Consider the following 22,709-nt stretch of genomic DNA (forward strand, 5'->3'; position numbering starts at 1 on the left):
TGCTCAGTATATCCTCACACCTCAAGTTCACATCTCCACCTTTCTATCTATTAGCTGTTTAGCCAGTTTTCTTCACGGAATACAGTACTGGCCGAAATAGCTTCTCAGGTTGCTTTTTCTTCTTTTCTGGTGGAATCATTTACATTTTGGATGGGTACCCCCACTGCCCTCGACAGGCTATGCTTTAATCCAAAATGTCCGCTTTCTGGCTAGGACCCAGAAGGACCCTTTCCTTTTGGGTTCTGTTATTGGTACTAACCTTTAGCTTTCTTCTTCTGTGAAGGGCATTTTTCACAAAGAAACAAAATGGTTTTTTGTTTGTTTGTTTGTTTTTTATCACTTCATAGGAGTTATTTCAAAGGCAAGGATGGATGGGAAGTAGGTATAGATGGTGGGCTGTGAAGCTATCCAGCTAATTGATATGTTGTCGATATTCTCCAGCCTTGCTAGGGAATGGCACAAATCGGTGCCTTAGAAAATTACATATTATTACATGTCTTAAACCTTCAGGCTGCTAAGCTAGTCAGCATCACTAATCTTTTTAAAAATTATTTTAAAATAATTTCAGACTTGGGGTACCTGAGTGGCTCAGTCACTTAAGTATCTGGCTCTTGATTTCTGTTCATGTCATGATCTCAGGGTTGTGGGATCGAGCCCCCCGAGTTGGGCTCTGCACTCATCAGGGAGTCTGCTTAAGATTGTCTCCCTCTGCCCTCCCCGGCACTTGTGTTTGCTCTCTCTCTCTCTCTCTCTCTCTCAAATAAATAAATAAATCTTAAAAAATAATAATAATTTCAGACTTACAGAAGGAATTCTAGAACAGCCATACACCTTCATCCTGATTTCCCAAATGTTAACCTTTTATCTTCTTTGCTTTATCATTCTTTCGTAATAGATAGATACATAGATATTGCCAGACTCCCCCCCCAAAAAAATTTGTACCAATTTGTTTCTCACCACCAATGTATGAGAGAGCTTGCTTTAACCCAGTCTCACTGACAGAATGTGTTATTTTTTTGCTGATATCATAGGTAAGAAATGGTTTCTCAGTGTAGTTTTGCATTTCTGTTATGAGTGAGGAAGAATATCATTGAAATATCTTTTCGTGTATGTGAATTGTCCATTTATGTCTTTTGCCCATTCTTTGTATCAAGATTTTGAGACTTCTTCATAGGTTTGGACTCTAAGCTCTTCATCTGTGTCGTACACTGCAAATACTTTCTCCTACTTTGTCATTTGTCTCTCTTTTTTTTTTGCTTGTGCTGTTTTGTGTCGTGTTTTTTTAAAATCTAGGCAAAGTTATTGATATTTTTCTTTTATTGCCTATAGATAGTTAAAGCCTTCCTTACACTCGGGTTATATATATATAAGAATTCACTCTGTTTTCTTCTAACACTTGTGTCATTTCATATGCTTGCATTTTGATCTCTGGTCCGTTTGGAATTTATTCTTGTGATTGGTATGAGGTATGCATGGTAATTTTTCTTTTCCTAATATGCAATGATACTAGCACCTTTTATTTAAAAGCCCTAGGCCTTGGGGGCACCTGGGTGGCTCAGTCGTTAAGCATCTGCCTTCCGCTCAGGTCATGATCCTTCGGCTCAGGTCATGATCCCGGGGTCCTGGGATCGAGCCCCACATCGGGCTCCCTGCTCAGTGGGAAGCCTCCTTCTCCCTCTCCCACTCCCCCTGCTTGTGTTCCCTCTCTCTCTCTGTGTCTCTCTCTGTCAAATAAATAAAATCTAAAAAAAACAAAAACAAAACTAAAAGCCCTAGGCCTTTATGCAAAAGTCGTTGGCATTTGAGATGCCACTTTTATCATATGCAAAATTTTTGTATGTGCTTGGGTCTCTTTCTTGACTTTCTATTCCATTCAGTGATTTAGTTGTCTGTTTATGTGCTGGTGCAGCACTGTCCTAATTATACAGCCTTTATGGTGTGTGTTCATATGCAGTAGGGCTATGCCCTCTCAGTGCTTTTCTTTCCCAGCTTTTTTTTTATAGACATTCTTTGTCAAGTTTTCTAACTCCATAAAAACATGTTGGTATTTCTACTGAGATTAAATTTATAAATTAACATGGAGAGAGTTGGCATCTTTTTGACGTTGAATTGTTCTATCCCAGAACAAGGGATGTCTTTTCATTTATTCAAGTCTATTCTTGTGTCTTTTGATAGCATTTTAATTTTTTCTTCATAAAGATTTTGCACATCTGTTGATAAGTTTATTGTTTATGTTTTATGTTTTTTGCAGCCATTGTAAGCAACATTTTGTCTGATTTTATCCTCTAAGTGGTTATTGTTGTATGTATGAAGGCTGTTGACTTCTATATGTTAATTTATATCCTGTTACCATGTTTAATTCTTTTACCATTTGAGATAGTTTTATCATTGACTCCCCAAGCATACTATCATATCTGGAAATGGAGCTGGTTTTCCTTATGTGATTTTTCTTGTTTAAATGTATTGGCTGATACCTCCAAGGCAATGTTACACAGTACTGAAGATACTCTACATGCACAGACATATTATACGTGTATAATGTATATATTATATATTTTTAAGCATGTTAAGACAGTATTCATCATTTTCTTCTTTCTTCATTGTTTTTATCCAGGATGGGTGCTGAATTGTGTCAGAAACTTTTCAGCATCTGTTATAATAATCATATGATTTTTCTCCCTAGATTGATCAGTATCATGTTTTATATTAATGGATGTCCTCATATTGAGCAGACTTGCACCACTGGAACGCATCTCACTTTATCATGGTGTATTATTTCCTGAAAGTGTGCCACTAATCTTAAAACTATAAATACCAAAGCTCTGCAACAGTGTTGTTCAAAGAATGATATCCCCTAGGGAACTTATGAATTATGGATTTCTACTGAATCAGAACCTCTGGGGAGGGTTTCCAGATTTTACTTCTCGCAGGCCCTTGCAGAGGCAGTCCTTATGCACACTGAGAACCACTGGGCTATCATATTGTTCAATGTGGATTTTTTATGGGAAGTGACTGCAAAAAATTATGTACTTTAGCAAAGAATGTGCTCCATGATTCCTTTAAAAATCTGCTTTATATCTTGAAATTTTAGATCATGAGCCAGCTGCAGAAAAACAGATACAGAAAAAACAAAAGCTAAAATAATAGCTGTCACCTGACTACCCATTCATCAATTCACTCATTTATTCAGTGTCTTTTAGCACTATGCAAGGATGGGGATACAAAAATGTATAAGACCTCTGTAATGGTAGGAGAAATGGAGAATTAAATGAATGTTTGTAAAGTAATAGATGTTTTGTTAGAAATATTTTCCAGGAATTTTATGGGTATGATGGGCTTAAAAGAGGAAATACCTCTTTCTCCTAGATCAGAGAACATTTAAAGGGAAGCTGATGCTTTAGATGAAGCATCTTTCCAATATAACATTAACAATGGGGAAGAAATTGACTTACAAAAATCTTATTTACATGAAACTTTTTAGAAGTGTATCTCTTACACATGAAGTACTTACTAGTACATCAACACATCAACTCTTGGCAAACAGCTACAATATTATTTACGTATATAAGGGAAAGTTTACCTGTAAATGGAGGAATCTCTATTTAACCTATGAATGAATTGCTTTCCAAGGTATCCAGATTTAATAGAAATACTGAGTAATATCAACAAAATAATAGAAAGCATCAGTAATACATGGAAACTTCAGTAAGCAGAACGTGAACTGCCATTGTTTCTACTAGTATGCTTCAGATTCTCTTAAAGAAAAAAAATTTATATTCTTTTTCTATTAGAACTCGTGATGGTTTGGTTCCGCTCCATTTATTCTTAGTATAAGACTTTCCTTATCCAGGACAACCACTATGTGGGAGAGAGACCATAAAATTGTGTGACTAACATTCATGCCAGGATAATGGTTATGGGTTGGCTTGGTATGGAATTCATTTCTTCTTATCACATGAATGGCCCTCACGTGATGATGGGGCAGCATTTTAAAGTACAAACCTGGTACCGCTTGCTCTGAGGAAGATTCTCCAAAGTCAAATGTAGTTAGGATTCTTCCATTTCCTAATGTTACTGATGTAGAAGGGGTGTTATTTAATCGCCAACATTTTTATTTATCCAAAGTCTATAAAATTTAACTGCTGCTCCGAATTGAATATGATACAGTATGTATATAACAAATAGTTTGGGCATTATTTTTGCATCTGATTTAAACTGCAGCGGGTGTCAACCAAGATAGATGCAAATGTCACACTGAAGTCTTGGGTTATCTACTCTGGCTCTGCTTTAATCATCACTCTTCAATAGTTACTCGCCAAATCATTAAAAATATTTTTGGATTGCCTTGGAAAAAGGTAATTCATGGAAAGCACTCCAGTATGTTTTTTTAAAAATGTATATTCAGGGGTGCCTGTGTAGCTCAGTCATTAAGCGGCTGCCTTTGGCTCAGGTCATGATCTCAGGATCCTGGGATCGAGCCCCATGTTGGGTTCCCTGCTCCACGGGGAGCCTGCTTCTCCCTCTCACTTTGCCTCTTCCCCTGCTTGTGCTCTTTCTCGCTACCTCTGTCACTATCTGTCTCTCTCTATCAAGTAAATAAATAAAATCTTTAAAAATATACATATATATTCATCCAGATTAATAATAAAAGACTCTTCTGATAGCAAAAATAGACCCTGGGTGAGTTCTGAAATCACACACACACACACACACACACACACACACACACACATTATACAATCTATTCTTAACCACCTGTTTAGTATATTTGTTTTGAAAAACAATAAAATTAAATGTGCCTTTAATGAACTCGGTCATATTCATGTTAGTACTTTCTTTTTTACTTTATAGTTGGCAATCAGTGGATAAATTACATCTCATTCTGTGGCCTTAGAACACATGCAGAGCTTGAAGGAAACCTAGTCACTGAGCTCATCTATGTCCACAGCAAGTTGCTAATTGCTGATGACAACACTGTTATTATCGGTAAGTACATAGTCTAGAATTGGGTTGCTTGCTAGTTGATGTACTTCATGCAAAAATCCTTCTTTCTCTTCCTCCCAAGATTCCTTTACAGTTGAGAGGGACCATAATGTGACATCTAAAACATTTCTGAAGCAGTCTTGTCCACTTACGTCCTTTCTAATCCCTGGTTTTATCTGTGAAGAAACAGAGGCACAGAGCAATTAAATGGCCACTGTGCAAATTACAGTAGCCAGAGAGGCATGTTTTATCCCAGCAGAGCAGTAATCAGCCTGTTCTCGTTAATTCTTTATTACCCCCCTTTTTTTAAATTGAAGTACCTAGGTTTCGGGGGCTGGAGGGGGAGACATGGGGGGAGAAAATGAGCAGCCCAAGTGTCCATTGTCTGATGAATTGATAAGATTGTGTATATACACAATGGAATATTACTCAGCTATAAAAAAGAATGAAGTCTTGCCATTTGCAATGTCATGGATGGAGCTAGAGTGTATTACGCTAAGTGAAATAAGTCAGTCAGAGAAAGACAAATACCACATGATTTCATTCGTATGTGGAATTTAAGAAACAAAACAAGCAAAGGGGAGAGAGAGAGAGAGAGAGAGAGAGAGAGACCAAGAAACAGACGCTTACCCACAGGGAACAAGGTGGGTGGGGGGGTGAATGAAACAGGGCCCCTGTTGTGATGAGCACTGGGTGTTATCTGGAAGTATGGAATCACTATATTGTACCCCTGAAACTAATATTACACTGCATGTTAACTAACTGGAATTTAAATAGAAACTTAAAAAAATAAATTCCCAGAAAAAATAAAGTGTAGTTTCTCAACTATAATTAGATACTTCCTTATCTTCGCTATTCTATGAGAAACTAAATGTTGTAGAGTGTTTTGAAATTTTTTGGCAGTAAATACACCGTTTCCATCTCTATCCTCCACTGAGCAAAGGAAAAAAAATCTCATATCGAGGAGTAATGAGATTGTCTTATCTGGAACATGATTTGAAAAGAAAGAAAAAGCAATTCTGAAGCCAGAAAATGTATAGGCCACAGTGTGGTGATACATATATATGCGTGCACACGTACACACACACACGTATACACACACGCAACACGCACACACCTACCATGCACACATACGTGCACTCACACACATACGCACATGTACACACATACACATGCACGCACACGCACGCACACACACACTCTCTCTCTCTCTCTCAATACTTACATAGGGCATTTAGAAAAGTATCTGAGTCTTCTATCTCTTGCTCTATAGAGGTCAAAGTTCTTTAGGGATTTATTTACTCTCCTATTCCCCCAGTAAACAAAGTTTCTCTGATTTCCCCCAACCTACCCTGGCCTTGCTCTCCAGAAGCCAATCTCAGAAAATTTTCGTATTAAGTTTGGCAATGACAGTAGGAAAGGAAAAATATTGATGTTTGCTGAAATGGAAAAACAAACAAAGCCAAATAAAATTCAGTTGATTTCTTCAGCAAGATTTCAGAATCTTGAAGTAAATATTGACAGATGTAAATATTTTCCTTTTAAAGGTCATTTGGGCTTTACTTTAAGTATAAATGCAAAGCAGTTTGCAGTAACAGAGCTAAAGATTAAATAAGTTGAGTTTTTAAATTGACTTATTTTCTAGAAAGTTCTCTGAACTCACAAAGGCTACAATTTGTTTAGGCTAGCAATAATTGATCAATCTTGTTACATAATTCTTATCCATTTTCTTGAAACCAAAGAAGTGGCCTGGAGAATATGAAGAGGTTTTACTTGCTGGTCTTTAGGGGCTGGATTTCTTTTTCTCCTTCCCCATGGACAAAACAGATTTCCTTTTGTTTTTTGTATCTCAGGGGAAACTCTAAGAGAAGCAGGTTTGTTGCTGCTCTCACACATCAGCCCTGCTTAAATTCATAACACCAAGAACAATATTTCATATTCTCAGAGAGGAGTTTGAGAAGTTAGGTTGAAAATATTTTACAGCTGTTCAAAGAGGTTAAAGTAACCTGTGGTTAAATTTTCTAACATGGCAAATATATGCCAGAATTATTGAATAATTAACAGAAGAAAAACAACTAATTGTTTATTCTCCCTTTCTCCTCACAAGGAAATACCTGCTTTCTCACACTAAAGATCTCTTTTGTGTGGAGCTTTAATTATCCCTTGCCCTGAGTGCCCCTGCTGGTCCTGAAATCTGTGACTAAGTCCACTTTTCTATTCCATCTAAATATTGGCACTTAACCAAACTAACATTTTGTTTGCTTTCCTAAGCAAAATAAGGCTATCCTTAAATAGACTTTGAGCCTATCCTATTGACAAAGCGAAACAGTTTTTTTCAGTGTTCACTAATCCACTAAAAAGCACAAAGGGGAGAATATGAAAATTGAATCAAACAGTGCCTCTGTCCTACAGAACTCAAGGGCTACAGGGAAGGCAGGTATTCTTTCCATTTAACACCAGAAACATCGGGTGGGTATTGCTGAGCAGGGTAAGAAGGTCCAGAGGCAATCAATGAGATTGATAGGTAGGAAGCTATGTAGAGGAAATGAGTATCAGTGCTTAAAGGACAGGCTTGGGAGTGGCTGATCAAAGTCTGTAGTTGAAGGGCTGCCCCAGGAGAAAGGGCTTACCCTTGACCTAATCCCATGGGTCTCAACCCTGGCTACATTTGAGTTGCCTGGGGAGCTTTAAATATATATATATCATTTAGGGGGAGGTTTATTCAAGTCTGCAATTTACTTTAAAATAGATCCCCCCAGGAGGCGCCTGGCTGGGCTCAATCTCAAGCATCTGACTCTTGATTTTGGCTCAGGTCATGGGCTCAGGTCATGGTCTCAGGATCCTGGGATCAAGCTCCAAGTCGAGCTCCCCACTCAGCAGGGAGTCTGCTTGAGATTCTCTTTCACTCTCCCTCTGCCACTCCCCCCTCCTCACGCACAGGCTCTCTTTTGCAAATAAAAGAAATATTAAAAAAAATAGATCCCCCATAAAAGATGCATTAATGGATAAAGGGATGGAGTGGTACTGGGGGAAAAATACTAATGTCTGGCTCCTACTTCCAGAGATTCTGACTAATTGGTCCAGTTTGGGGCCCAGGCATCAAGGTGTTTTTATTTTTGTTTTTGGCACCAGAATTTTTTTAAAGAGCCTCCTGGGTGCTGCTCACATGCAGTCTGAGCTGAGAACTTCTGAACTGGAGGAACAGGGAACACCAGTGGGTAGAAAGTACTAAGTAGTCCATCTGGGCTTAATAGAAGAGTCCATTTTCCTTAAAAACAACTAAGCTGAAGCAGAGTAGAGTTGGTGTGTTCGTTGTCTGTACCTGCTATGACAAACGGCCATGAACTCTGTGGCTTAAACCAGCACAAATTTATTATCCAGCAGTTCTGTAGGTTAGAAATCCAACGTGGGTCTCCCTGGGCTAAAATCAGGGGGTCAGCAGGACCACGTTCCTTCCTTATAGGCTTCCAGAGAGAATCCAGTTCCTTGCCTTTTCCAGCGCTAGAGTCTGTCAGCAGTCCTTGACTCAGGGCCCTCTTCCCCCATCTTTGAAAGCAGCAATGTGACATCTCTCTGAAGGTTCCCAAAAGTCTCAACCATACTTCTGTAACCACATCTCCCTCTGAATCCCCTTCACTTTTAAAGACTCTTGTGATTGTATTTGGCTCACCTGGATCCAGGCCAATCGCCCTGTTTTAAGGCCAGCTGGTTAGCAACCTTCATTCCCCTTTGTCGTGTAACATAACATATTCACAGGCTTTGGGGATTAGAACATGGTCATCTTTGGGGGCCATTATTCTGCCTAACCCAGAAAGATTCACATTTTCTGAAACTTTTTTAAAAACACAAACCAAAAAGGAAAAGACAGATAAATCTGACTGCCTTGAAATTCAGAACCTATTCATTAAAAAGCACTATAAAGAGAATAAAAAGATAAACCATAAACTGAAAACAGGATATTTGCAACACACTTAAATATTCAAAACCTATAAAAAACTACTGTATACCAAGAAACAAAGACAACATCCAAAGGAGAAGGGGCAAAGGAATTGTATAGGAACGTCACCAAAGAGGACATACCTGAGGCCCATAAACATTTGAAAGATATTCATCCTCATTAATCTAATGAGACAACAGTTTTTAAAAATACCAATTGGCAAAAATGTAAAAGTTGGACAATCCAGGTATTGATGAGGCCATGGAGCACCCGGAACTCCACTCCTAGGACAGAGCCCAGGCAGAGTCCCACATGTGCACACCAGGAAACATATGGAGAGCATAAGTGTGCATCATAGAAAACACTAGAAACAACCCAAACATCCACCAACAGATTTAGAATGAATAAGTCTTGCTGTGCTCATTTGAGGAAAATAATGCGTTATGATCAGACACACATAAATCCCGAAGATACAATATTGAATGAAAGAAGCAAATCTCAAAAGATTATCTACTAGATGGGTCCATTTATGCAATTTAAAGACAAGTCAAAAGTAAACTATTTCTTTGACTAGGAAAACATGCAGAGCATGATGAACACAAAATTCTATATAAAATCTCTCTTGTGATGGGGAAAGGCCTGCATGGGAAGACACCTGAGGGTTTCTGAGATGTGGTAATGTTCTGTTTTTCAGCCTGGGTGAATAAATTCAGTGATATTTATTTTATTATTGACTAAATTGTACATATATGTTTTCATATATTCTTTTGTATTTTGCTATATCTCTCAATGTTTAAAATGTTCCCTAAAAGCAGACAGAAAATCTAAAAATTAAGTGGTTTTATTTCTTTTTTTAAAAGATCTTACTTACTTATTAGAGAGGGAGAAGCAGACCTCCTGCTGAGCAGGGAGCCCGATGCGGGGCTCGATCCCAAGACCCTGGGATCACGACCTGAGCGGAAGGCAGTCGCTTAACGACTGAGCCACCCAGATGCCCCCAAAATTAAGTGGTTTTAAATTATTGGGGCAATGTCCTAACAAAAACAAGGGATTGCAGTTACCATAAAATGTAACACATGGAATGCAAAGCATATTTGTTGCAAACAATTCAAACTCTAAGGACACATATTGAATAAAAGGTCAAAAATCCCTCTTTGCTAGAAAGAACCCACCACTCTTAACAGTTCAGTGTGAATCTTTCTAGAGCCCTTTCTCTTTTTCCTCATATGTTATATAGAAACAGGATAATAATATATCTGCTGTTCTGAATTTGATTTTCAGAATATGGGACCGTTTAACAATAACAATGGAGATAACATTACACCAATATCTCATTTTCAGCTTCTCATTTATTAAGTCCATCTAAAATCCCCTCATCCTTTTCTTCTCATTCCTGTTAAATAGTAGCCAACTCACTTATCCTACACGGTTGAGATTCAGTGCTCTGGGTAACTCCAGATGGGCTGCTGATGTACAAGGACCACACTCTCTCTAAGAACTCCAGCCCAGAATGCCAGGAATGTATTCCTTCCTTTGGGCTGTGGAGCCCACCGTGGTGGGAGGAGGGAGACTGAGGGAGGGGTGTGAATGTGTGTGTGTGTGTGTGTGTGTGTGTGTGTGTGTGCGTGTGGAGGAGACTTTCCTGGGGACCTCACATCCCCAGTTTTCCTGACAGTGAAGAGCAGCAATGTCCACCGAGCCCAGCAGCCCCCAGCCCAAGAGAAGCCTCTGGCGGCCCCGAGGTAGTGCACATCTGCAGTAGCACTGTGAGCACTCTGTTCCTTTCCTCCTTCTGGCTCACACACCTGGCAGGATGGGGAGAGGGGGGTTGTGATGAACCCAGAGAGGAGGCTAGTCTCATACAAATGCTACGTGCCAGTAAATTGCCCCTTTCTATGGCAGTGTCCTCTAGATGTTGTAGCCTTAACAGAGTATCTGATAGTAATGCCAATAATATTTAACACTGTAGAGCAGTTTATAAATTAGTAAGTTCTTTCACATGATCTTCTCACAAGATCATGTGAAATATAAGATCTATATTGTGGGGGTGCCTGGGTGGCTCCGTTGGTTAAGCATCTGCCTTCAGCTCATGATCCCAGGGTCCTGGGATCGGGCCCCATGTCGGGCTCCCTGCTCAGTGGGGAGTCTGCATCTGCCACTCCCCCTGCTTGTGTGCAGTCTCTCTTTCTTCCTCTGTCAAATAAGAAAAATCTTTAAAAAAAAAAACAAAACTTCTTTAAAAGAAAAATATCTATATTATGATCTCAATTTATAAAAGATCAAATTAAAGGTGAGAAAGATAAAATGACTTTGTCCAAATGAATGCTGGGCCAACTGTGAAGCCCAAAGATATGGCTGCAAATTTTATAGCATCATCAAAATGTAAGCGCATGTGTAAAGGACAATTTGTTGCTAACGAAACAAAGTGTGTCAATCGTTCCCACCTTACAAAGAGCTCCGGTAGTGCTCCCAAATTTCTGGGAGGTGCTCCATCCTTTCTCTTTTACCCAGGGCCACTATGGGGCACCACTCACATCCACAGTTAGCATAGATTTGCATTTTTCTCATGTACAACATGCTGCCATTTGGGTTCAGGGCAGGGCTGTACTATAACCTTACACCCTGACTGTCTCCATCCCAGAGGGTCACCTCTTGCTCCTGTCCAGTCCAACCCTTCTGCCGAAGCAGTGGAATGTGTGACTAGGGGAAGAGGAAGAAAAAAGAGCCAGGTTCCTTCTGTAGTTTGTAGGATACCTCAAGGATTCAAAGGCATGAATCCAAAAGCATGAATTCAAAAAAAAAAAAATGAATGCAGAAAAACGTGCTGAGGTTTCTGAATACACAGCAGAGGAGTGGAGAAAACACAGGTTGAACTAATATTAAAATACTTGCCCTTCACATGTGAAAGTCCACATTCTCAGCTTGTTTGGATTTTAAAAATAGAATGGAAGGAAGTTGATACAGAAGCTGTTGGCATGCCACACAAGTGAGGCAAGAGAATGTAAAAACCAGAGCCACTAATGCTAATCCGTATTTGAGAGTGGACTCTTGATTGTGAAGCTACTCTGGGTTTTGACATTCATAATTATATGGCCATGAGTTAAGTCATCAGATTCCGCAGAGTAAGTCTAAAAGCTGACCAAATTGAATCGGTGTGTCTTTTTTCTTTGTGTGCTTAATGATTATCTCAGTTAGAATCCTTTGAGCCACCAGATGGAAAATTCAGCTAAAAGTATGTGAAACAATAAGGAAAATGTATTATTTCACATACCAGCAGGTAAGAAAGTTGGCAAGATCAATGACTTGAAGACCTAGGGTCTTTCTTTTTTCTGCTCTGCTGTCTTCAACTGGTCTGCTTGTCCCCTAGTGGTTACAAAATGGCTGCAGCAGCTCCTGGAATCATGGCCTCATCCAACATCCAAACCAAAACATCAAAAGGCTGGAAGAGACAGCATCCCAGTCTGGTGTCTGTTATTAAGGAGATAGACTTTTTCAGAAGCCTCCAGCAGACTTTTCTTCATGTCACACTGGCTACAATGATGTCAAGTGCCCATTCCTAAGCCAGTCATGGGTAAAGGTCACAAAATTACCATAGCTGGCTTAGACTGCTCAAGACGCATGCCTGGGTTGGGGGGGGCCTCCCCTTCCCAAAACTCAGCATCTGTTGATAAGCTGAACAAAATTAAGGTTTTCTTAGCAAGGAAGAATTGAGCGGGGTGGGCAACTGACAGTGCTTTGCCGAGAAGATTGTTCCACATCGCTGTTTCCTGTTACAGGCTCTGCCAACATAAACGACCGAAGCATGCTGGGAAAGCGTGACAGTGAAGTGGCTGTCATTGTGCAGGACACAGAGACGGTCCCTTCAGTGATGGATGGAGAAGAGTACCAGGCTGGCTGCTTCGCCCAGGGACTTCGGCTGCAGTGCTTCAGGTGGGCCCCCCAGAGCTGTGTCCCTCTCACGTGGTTTCACTGTGTGGTTTCCCACCCTGAGCGCACATGTCATCCCTAGGTTCTTCTTTGTCTAAAATGGCGTCTCCCAGAGTATGGGATGCAAATCACCAGTAGTGTGCAAAATGACTTTATAGGGGGCATATTTTCTATTTTAATCATTTTTATTATTTTTATGTGTAATCAAGAAAAATAGCATTTTAAATTTATTCATTGATTTAGGGCCAGGCCAAGTCAACCCCTCTAGTGTCTGTGTTTTTGTTTTTAAGATTTTATTTTAGAGAGAGAGTGAGTTGGGGGAGGGGCAGAGGGAGCAGGAGAGAAAATCTCAAGCAGACTCCATGCTGGGTGTGGAGCCTGACTGGGGGCTCGATTCCACCACCCCAAGATCACAACCTGAGCCAAAACCAAGAGTTGGGCACTTAACCAACTGAGCCAGTCACCCCTATTTAAGTGTTTAAAAGTGAGTCCATTTTTTTAAATTATAATAGTCCCAATAATACAGGGATGTAAGAGAAGGTATTAAAGGAGGGTGCCAGTGACTGCTGATGGTGAAGTTTGGAAACTTCAGCCCCAGACACAAAAGATTCTTGATCTTCTCCAAGAAGATGTGAGTTCTGCACTGATCTGTGCTCAAGCTGAGAGAACACTGGGTGGGGCAGCAAGGGCTCAGGGGCCCTAAATGAGTCCTTCATTCCCTTAATGTTTCTGAGAACTCTCCAGGGCTGGGCTCTAACTGGCCTCACCCCAGGCCCTGTAATCTAGTCTCGGTGGTCAGAGTGATCCTTCTAGAACCTAGCCCTGATCCTGTCACTTCGCTCATGGTCCATGGAACACCCCGAGCACTCTCCCACGCCTCGGACTTCGCAGTGAGCCCCCCAGTCCATGATTCTAGAGCTGCATCCACCAGGGATGGGTTTTCCCTGTGGCCTCCACAGTGAGATGCAGCAGTCGGTCCTGATGAGGCTTTAAGCTATTTGGGGAAAGGTGAAGCAGCACAAAATGCTTCACAGCGCCATTGTTTTAACCCTGTTGGTGTGAATGGTGGAGCTTGGACTCAGGTTCACTGGCAGGTAGGCGCCTCGTGGGTACTCTGCTCCCTGCAAATGCTCGCCGCCATTTCCCTCCTATCTAGCCGCCCAGTCTCCAGCTTTTGAGAAGCAAGATAAGCTTCAGTTCCTTCCATTCCAGAGAGGAGTCATTCTGCTCTCTCTGCCCCAGGAGCTCGGCAAATCCATCCCTCAAAATCTGACTGTCAGTACTTCCTCACGGTTCTTATGACTGTATTTATTGCCGTCGTTACTAATTGTTTTGCCAGTAAGACTTTTTTTTTTCCCAAACCATTGATATTTCAATTAGCTTCTAGTGTTAATTTGTTTTGTTTAGCAGGGAAGAGATTAAAATTAGTACCCTGTTAATCAGCCTGCTGATTGCCTACTGCAGCATCTATGAGGAAGCAAATATTTCTTTGTGTAAACCAGTCTTTTAGGTTTCGTGAGAACTTAAGTATTCTCTTTAAAGTGGTGAGCTTTTTCTTTTTTTAAAGATTTTATTTATTCATTTGTTAGAGCACAAGCAGGGGGAACAGCAGGCAGAGGGAGAAGCAGGCTCCTTGCTGAGCAAGGAGCCCAATGCAGGGCTCGATCCCAGGACCCTGGGATTATGACCTGAGCTGAAGGCAGACGCTTAACCGACTGAGCCACCCAGGTGTCCCACAAGAGGGTAGTCTTTACTGCATCAAATTTCCCAAACCAAAGCCTTTGAAGCGCCTTGTCATGATACTTGCAAACTATTTCTTTGCAAATTTTTAATTGGTCTCTGCAATAGGCTAGGTCCTTATTTTCCCTTTGGCTATAATCTGGAGTTCACCAACAATACTTGCATGAACTTAGAACTACTTCCCACTTAAATGGGAAGAATCCTGGACTCAATGGACAGGGCAGCCTGAAGCTATCAGAAGGCTCAAGAGCTAAGGGTCTCCTGCCTCCTGGGCTTTCAGGTGACAATCCATAGAAGGGCACCGGGCCCAGGAAGAGTCATCAGAACCTTCCAGATGGTGGCTCAGGGTCTGCTGGGTGCTCAAGCTGGAGAGGGCGCTTGGAGAGGTCAGCAGCCATGTGATGGAAAGAGCTGATCTGAGAGGATAAAACTGACACAAAGTAAAAAGCTGGGAGTAAAAACAAGAAAAACCCACAGCCTAACAGGTGAGTCCCTGTTTCCACCTGAGACCTTCTGCGGTACAGCTACCCAGACCTGCAGATTCCTCCCTTTTCCTCGAGTTATTTAAGCTGCCATTTGTAGACAACAGTCTTAAAAGCACTGCTGAAATAAATGGTGTGAAAGGTTCTGGGACAGTTGTGAGAAGAGACAGGACCAGGGCAGAGCCAGAATCAGGGGAGAAGCCCCGCTCCAGCCGACAGCAATGCCACCTCACCATGAGAAGATCAGGTGGCCTTGCCTGAGTAACATTTAAAAATTTTAAATTATTTACCCTGCTTCCTAATATTACTCAGCCATTCTGTCAGATTAGGCAGTGTCAGTGTGAAATCAATGAAATAGTAATGATATTTGAAAACTGTAAGATCGAGGTCAAACTAAATCCAATCTCAATAAAAAGCATATTATAACGGGCACCAGCCTGGCTCAGTCAGTAGAGCAGGCTGCTCTTGTTCTCAGGGTCGTGAGTTCAAGCCCCACACTGGGCATGGAGCCTACTTAAAAAAAAAAAAACACACACACACATTATGACACCTGTGTCCATGTTCATCTTTAATATGGGTTGGTTTTTAAAAAGGGGGAAGATGTAGGGCAATGTGAATAACAAAGTAAGTCCAGCTCTGCTTTCATCTTTCTGTTCAGTTTCTACAATGGGTGGATCCATTAGAATTTCTTCACCAATTTTCTTTGTTGCCAACACCTTGGATGTTCGGTCCTTCGTATTTAGTGAGGAACCCTTTGCTGGGTGGCACGGCTTTCACTGCTACTGGAGTTGCTAGGTTGGAGTTGTATTTTGATAAAATCTGGAGAATATCTTCTGGAATGGTAGTCACTTCTGGAGGTCTAGGTGTTCTCAACAGATTCTCATAAGAAATTACAGGAGAAGAGGGATCCGCAAAACTCTCAAAACACCTGTCTGAATTTAAAACTAATGATGTACATACAGTCTTTCATTTCCAAATCATTTGATGAACTATTTGTTTTTGATAATGGATAATTTGTGGACCCCAAAGCTGTACTGTTCTTTGTAGAAGGAATTTCTAAACCAGGAGTGCAGAATGTAGGTGCCAAGGGAGAATCCATATTGTCAGCACCATTTTTTTTTCAACTGCTGGAGGCCAGGAGTGGCAAAGAAATTATCACTGGTCATTGGTTCTGGTTCTATGGCCTCTTCACATTTATTCTCCTTCATATTTTTAAGTCCCATTGTGTAATCTTCATTTAAACACAGAGTACAGTCAGAGATGTTCTTTATAACTTTCTAAATGTATAATAATGATAAAGGTGTAGGTGGTTCTGATTATAACCTATTTTTGTGGTAGAAAATTTGGCAAATACAGTTAAGCAATAAGAAAATTAAATTCATCTGTAATCCCACTGCCCAGAGCTAGCAGCTTTAACATTTGCTATCATTCCCCTTTGTTCAGTACATATATATTACTATACTGTATTTCTTTTTTAAAACATAATTAGGAGCTTGCAGTCCTAGGAAGTTCTTTATTATTTAAATAACGTTACATAGTTTTGTGTCATTAAGTATTCTTCTATAACGTTTAATGGCTGCATTGTATTACATCATGTGAGTATGCTGTGACTCCTTTAACTAATACCTCACTGATAGTCAGGTTTTTCATGGATATAAAAAAGTAGATGTAGGGATGCCTGGCTGGCTCAGCTGGTGGAGCGGACTCTTGATCTTGGGGTTGAGAGTTCAAGCCCCATGTTGGCTGTGGAGATTACTTAAAAATAAAATCTTTAAAATAAATAAGTTGATATATTTGTAGATAGCATCTTATTTCCCTTCTTGTTTCCTTAGCTAAATCCTGACTATGGAATTTCTAATCCAAGGAAGTGTGCTGCTTCCTTTACCCTCTGACTTCTTGCTGTCTTGCTAGTAATGCTCTCAGGGGCTTATTCCTCCTGTCTTTACCAACACTGAGTTCTATTATTTTATTTAATCTTTGCCAATTTGTTGGATTTCAAGTGGAATTTCATTAATTTGTATTTTTGAGGGTTCAAAAAAATGTGTTCGTTAGCCATATTGTTCTTGTAATTGTTCTTTTAGAAATTACCTGGCCTATTCATGTCTTTTGTCCATTTTGTTGGAATGTTTCCCTTTCTTTGAATGATTTAGAAGTAATTTAAGTATCTACGAGGCTAATTCTTTTGTCACACTGGTTCCAAATCTGATTTGTCAGTTGCCTTTGAATCATATTTAGAGTATTTGGGGGCAATTCAAAATCTTATTAATCAAATCTATCCAGGTTTTTTGCCTCCTTTTCTTGCATGCCTAGTACAGTTTACCCAACCCAAGATCAAATACTGTATTTTCTTCTAGTACTTATTTGATACTGCTTTTTACATTTAACATCTGCAATTTATTTTAATGTAAGAAATGAGATAGGGACTCTAACATTCCCCCTCCCCCACGCAGCCTACCAGTTGATCCAGAACTGAATGATGTGCATACTCTTTGCCTAACATGCAGTGCCTTCTTACGATACACCGCGTTGCTATATATCCTTACTCATCTCTAGTCTCTCCATCAGGTGCTATTATAATCTGCTTACTTGCATCCCAGTGTGACACCGCTTTAATCATTGTGGCTGTGTGCTTTAATACTGCTTCTTGCCACCCCACTTCCCAAATCAATATTCTTTGGCAGAATAATCTTGGCTACTCTTAAACATTCACTCTTCCACATGAACTTTAGAATTATTTATTCATGTTCTCTTCATTTTTTTGGTTGGTATTGTTGAAATTACAGATTTGTAGATTAATATAAAAAGAATTAACATTTATAATGTTGAGTCATCCTCTTGAGGAACAAAGTATAGGCTTCAATTTATTCAAATTCGTTTTGAATTTTTCTTTAATAAAGCTCTAGGGTTTTCATTAATGGGGCTGTTGCTCTTCAGGAATCGTTAGAGTTTTATTTTAACTTTTTTATGCTGATCTTATACATTTCAGGCTAAGCATATTCTTAGGTGCTTTTATTTTACTGACAATTTTCAGACTGTTTTAAAGAGGCATTTGTTGGCAAACAATCATTTTTCACTTTGCCCCAATGGCAAACACAGCTAATATATTAAAAAGCGCCAAAAAAACCTCATGTTGATTTTATTAGGAAATGTTCTCAGAGATAATATCGGGGCCTAGGATACAGCCATTTTCTCACTAAAAAAAAATGCAGCTTCAATCCATTTTCCATCTGGGTTATTTTTGAATAGAAATAGACACATTTCAATGTGAAATCAATTCTAAACAGAGTCAACATCAGGGTACTGCACTGAATGTCGCAACTATATGCCGAACAGTTCATTAAGTCCTGCAAAATTATCCAACCCGTACAGATGTAACCATCACTCAACAGAAACCATTATTCACCCAAGTAGAGCTCAGAATCATATTAAGCAACAGACATGAGGAATGGAAAGACCAGGAACTATTTTCTGCAGTTTTCCTCCTGTTCCACTGATGCATAAACAATGAACCGTTAAATAATTCCCATTATACACACCTACATTAAATCAGATGAGTTTTCCCTAACCTTAGTCCCCAAAAAAATATCCAGAGAATTTCATCTTACTCTGCATTTTAACATGAGAAAACTGACAGGGAAAGTAATTTATTACTAAAAATTACCTGTGGTAGATTTATTTAAATACTTTTTCTACAAACAAGCTCTTAACTTATAATTTGGTGGACACATTGTGTCACCTCTTGTTTTTAAATTAAAAACAAAATTACAGAAGTGTTCTTTTTGCTAAGTTTTCAGCTGGTTAGACCTGATCCCCATCAAAGGCAATGTTTTAATTGATGTATTGTCATAACTTGCATGGTCCTTCAGATTTGCAGCAGATTTTGCATTAGGTCTTTTTTTTTTTTTAAGATTTTATTTATTTATTTGACAGAGAGACAGTGGGAGAGGGAGAAGCAGGCTTCCCGCCAAGCAGAGAGCCCGATTCAGGGCTCCATCCCAGGTCCCTGGGATCATGACCTGAGCCGAAGGCAGACGCTTAACAACTGAGCCACCCAGGTGCCCCTGCATTAGGTCTTAATGAGCAGCCAGCATCTGTGTGCAAACACCATCCTTAAATCCGTTTTAAAAGTTAGTCTTCTGTAGTCTGAAGGAGACATTATTTGAAGTGGAAATAAAATTTTCAGGTTATAAAACTCTAAAAAATCCTAAGTGAGCCCATGGTGTCAAATCCGTTCATTTTAAAGAATTTTTAGGTAGTGGGAAAAGTGCAGACTAAAACTAAAATGAGATGTCCTTTTATCTTTGTAAAAATGGCTGAGCTTTTTCAGGAATTAATCATGTTGGGGATGACTGGGGAGAACAGGCACGGTTACGTGTCTGTGTTGGAACAGCCTTTCCTGAAGTAAATTTTAACTCTAAAGTTTTTCCTGGTGAAAGAGTCCTGTAAATTCACAAAGTATTCATGATGAATAAATTATGTTCATTGTAAAATTGTTCAGAATGATGAAAAACTAGAAACCATCCAAGAGGTCATAATACTTGGTTAAAGAAATTTCACATGATGGGAAATTTTACAACCATTAAGAATGATGACATCAATCCACAATTATTTAAATACAGAGAGGGTAACAATAGAAGGACCTCCACACTGTTGAATCCAGTGGTCCCTTCTCATCTGAATTTGACACAGTTCTCCTTGGCGAACTCTGTGTGGTTCCAGGATATGACACCTTGCTTTTCTCCACGCTCCGATGGCTATTCCTCTTCTTCTTTCCCACTGAGGCACACTGGGTCCTCTTCTCTGTCTAAACTCAGTCCTCACACCAGTTAAAAGTTCCATGGCTTTATGTATATATAGATATAGATATAGATATATTGACAATTCTCAAATTTATACTCCAGCCAGGCCCCCTCTCCTCAACTCCAGATTCATCTCTCCAGCTGCCTACTTTGCATTACCCTGTGAATGTTTAATGAAAGTCTCAACAGGTTCAACACTGAATTTCTGGTCTTCTCCCACAAACTGGCTCTACCAACAGAATTCCCCGTGTCAGCCAATGGCACCCATATTGTTCTAGTTGTTCACGCCCAAACCCCCATTGTCATCCTTGATGCCTCACTTGTTCTCACATGGTGCACCTACTCTGTCAGTACAGCCTGTTGGCTCCACCTTCCCCTCCACTGCCCAAGCCATCATCTCTCACTCACATTACTGCAGGAGCTCCTGAGTGGTCTCCCTGTTACAGCCCTTGCCCCGCACACGCTGTTCTCAATACAGTCGCCGTATTTTCCTGTGTAAGTCAGCTCCTACCACTCGTCTGCTCCAGTGTCTGCAATATGTCCCAGTTTCACTTAGCATAAAAGCCAAAGTCCTACTAAGACCAGTTTCCTCACTTCTGCCTTCAATGTAACATAAGCCTTTTTGATCTTCTTTGAACCTATCAGGCATGTGAGAAAGGGCTTTAGACTCCGTTTGAAATCTAACTTTGTTAGTAGTATGTCTCCAAATTTTAGCTTCCCATCTGCAAAATGGGAATCGTGTACCATGTACCTCACAGGATTGAGGTTGAAATGTTTTTTTTTTTAACTCCAAAGCCTTCTATAAGTATAAGGGTTTGTATCGTTTTCTAATATGACCTCTAAAACTTACCTTGCTTTGCTTAAGAATTTCTTGTTGTTTCCAGTCTGCTGTTTGTATATGATCATGTCAGACAACATCTAGTATGTGGCTTCGTTTTTGCCAGGCACTCTGGGGATATGAGAGTAGCCAGGTCATGTTCTCTTGAAGAATTAACCTGCTAGATGTGGGACATAAGCCTGTTAAAAACAAAAAGTGAGTGAAGTATTATAGGTGTTCTGATAAAACAAAGCATATATGAAGTACAGAGGGGGGGCAATGTTCAAGTCTCTGAGGACTGAGACAGAAAAATGGGAGATGGGAGAAGGGGGAGCGAATCAAGGGGAAGCCTTGCACTGAATGCTGAAAGATGGTAGGTGGGGTCAGGCAAACAGCAAGGGCGGGGGAAGGCTCCCTGACTACTCTCATCTCATACTTTTAAAGCACACCCAGTATTTATCACAATACTTCATTCTTTTTGAGGATGATTATTTATTCATTGTTGATCTTACCCATCAAATTTAATTACCCAGGGAAGCTCCATGTCTTTTGTATTCATTTCTGTACCCTAGAGTTTGACATAGTTCTTGGCCCAAGAGAAGGAAGGGAGGGAGGGAAGTTAAGAGGGAGGGAGAAAGGGAGAGAAATAGGGGGAGAGGGAGGAGAAAGGGATATTTCATCCTGGTTGAGAGCACAGGTTTGGGAGTGAGATGGTCTGGAGTCCCAGATCTGCAGCTTACCAGCTGGATGACCTTGAACAAGTTACTTATACTCTCTCTGTGCCTTAGTTCCCTTATTTGTAAACTGGAAATAATAATAGTTGCTTCTTTATAAGATTGTTGAGGATTTACTGAGACAGTTCTTGGAAAGGACTTAGCACATTTGCTGGCCCCATGGGTTTTGTGTGTGTGTGTGTGTGTGTTTAAAGATTTATTTGAGAGAGAGAGTAGAAGGAGAGGCAAAGGGAGAGGGCGAGAAAGAATCCCCAAGGGGACTCTCCACTGAGCATGGAGCGTGACACAGGGCTTGATCCCAGGACCCTGAGGTCATGACCTGAGCCAAAATCAAGAGTCAGATGCCCAACCGACTGAGCCACCCAGGTGCCCCCTGGCCCATGGTTTGAATGTAACCCCATCCTCCAAGGTTCTCACCCCCTTGGGCCAAATTGCCAGGACTTTCTTGGAACTAAATTCAGGTCTTTCTGTCTGTCCAATAGTCAAAACTTTCAAACACATAACAGCTTAGATTTGTTTTGTTTTGTTTTGCAACTGAGGTTTTATACACACACAGTTTTAATGGCTTCCTCTGATTTTCTTAAAAAAAAAAAACTTCTGTGGTTGGGTTACATGAATGGTAACATAATGAAGTACATTATCATTAGAAACAATGCCTGCTGCGAACTTCTTTATCTCAGTTATTCATTTTGGAGGGTACTTGTATTTCAGGGTTGTCCTTGGCTATCTTTCTGACCCAAGTGAAAACATTCAGGATCCAGTGTGTGACAAATTCTTCAAGGAGGTGTGGGTTGCAACGGCAGCTCGAAATGCTACAATTTATGATAAGGTGAGGTTTGCATATCACCCCCCACCTTTTTTAATTGAATCACATCACAAAAGCACATCATTATTACTGCATATTATTGGTACAGAGTATTCTTAATGAGTGTAAAAAACCAGTACCTTTCCAAGTTGTAATAAAATACCTCTTTGTAGACATTAAAAAACAGAGTCAAAAAGTAACATGGATTATGGTTTAGAAGAGCCATTAGTGGCATTCTGATCTCTCATCTGACTCTGGGGTCCCATCATAACCATCCTTAGAAGGTGGTTACCTAGCCTTTGGAAGTGTCTAGTGACAAAGAGAAAAGAGGCAGATGAGATCCAAAAATGAGTCAGACCTGGCTGGGTTCAACCCAGCTCACCCAGTTGCTGGTGATAGAACTTGTATGTAGTGATTTGACTTTGTGAGCCCTCCTCTCTTCGCTTATAAACTGGGAGGAATATTCACTGGGGTAGTTATGATAA

At 40.2% G+C, this 22,709-nt stretch overlaps 1 protein-coding gene across 7 annotated transcripts in view; it reads left to right on the forward strand.

Moving 5' to 3' along the window:
- PLD1 (phospholipase D1) overlaps nt 1-22,709 on the forward strand; it is a 199,803-nt gene that overhangs the window by 170,785 nt on the left and 6,309 nt on the right. For all 7 annotated transcript variants that reach the window (XM_025878880.2, XM_073897266.1, XM_073897257.1 and 4 more), the window contains 3 exons: nt 4,852-4,986; nt 12,697-12,850; nt 22,131-22,248. In XM_025878880.2, coding sequence (XP_025734665.2) covers nt 4,852-4,986; nt 12,697-12,850; nt 22,131-22,248 — 407 coding nt within the window. The remainder of the gene's footprint in view (nt 1-4,851; nt 4,987-12,696; nt 12,851-22,130; nt 22,249-22,709) is intronic.

Source organism: Callorhinus ursinus, unplaced genomic scaffold (genome assembly GCF_003265705.2).
Source record: "Callorhinus ursinus isolate GAN/ISIS: 27379988/994484 unplaced genomic scaffold, GSC_fseal_2.0 scaffold1, whole genome shotgun sequence".
In the NCBI taxonomy this organism is placed as follows: domain Eukaryota; kingdom Metazoa; phylum Chordata; class Mammalia; order Carnivora; family Otariidae; genus Callorhinus; species Callorhinus ursinus.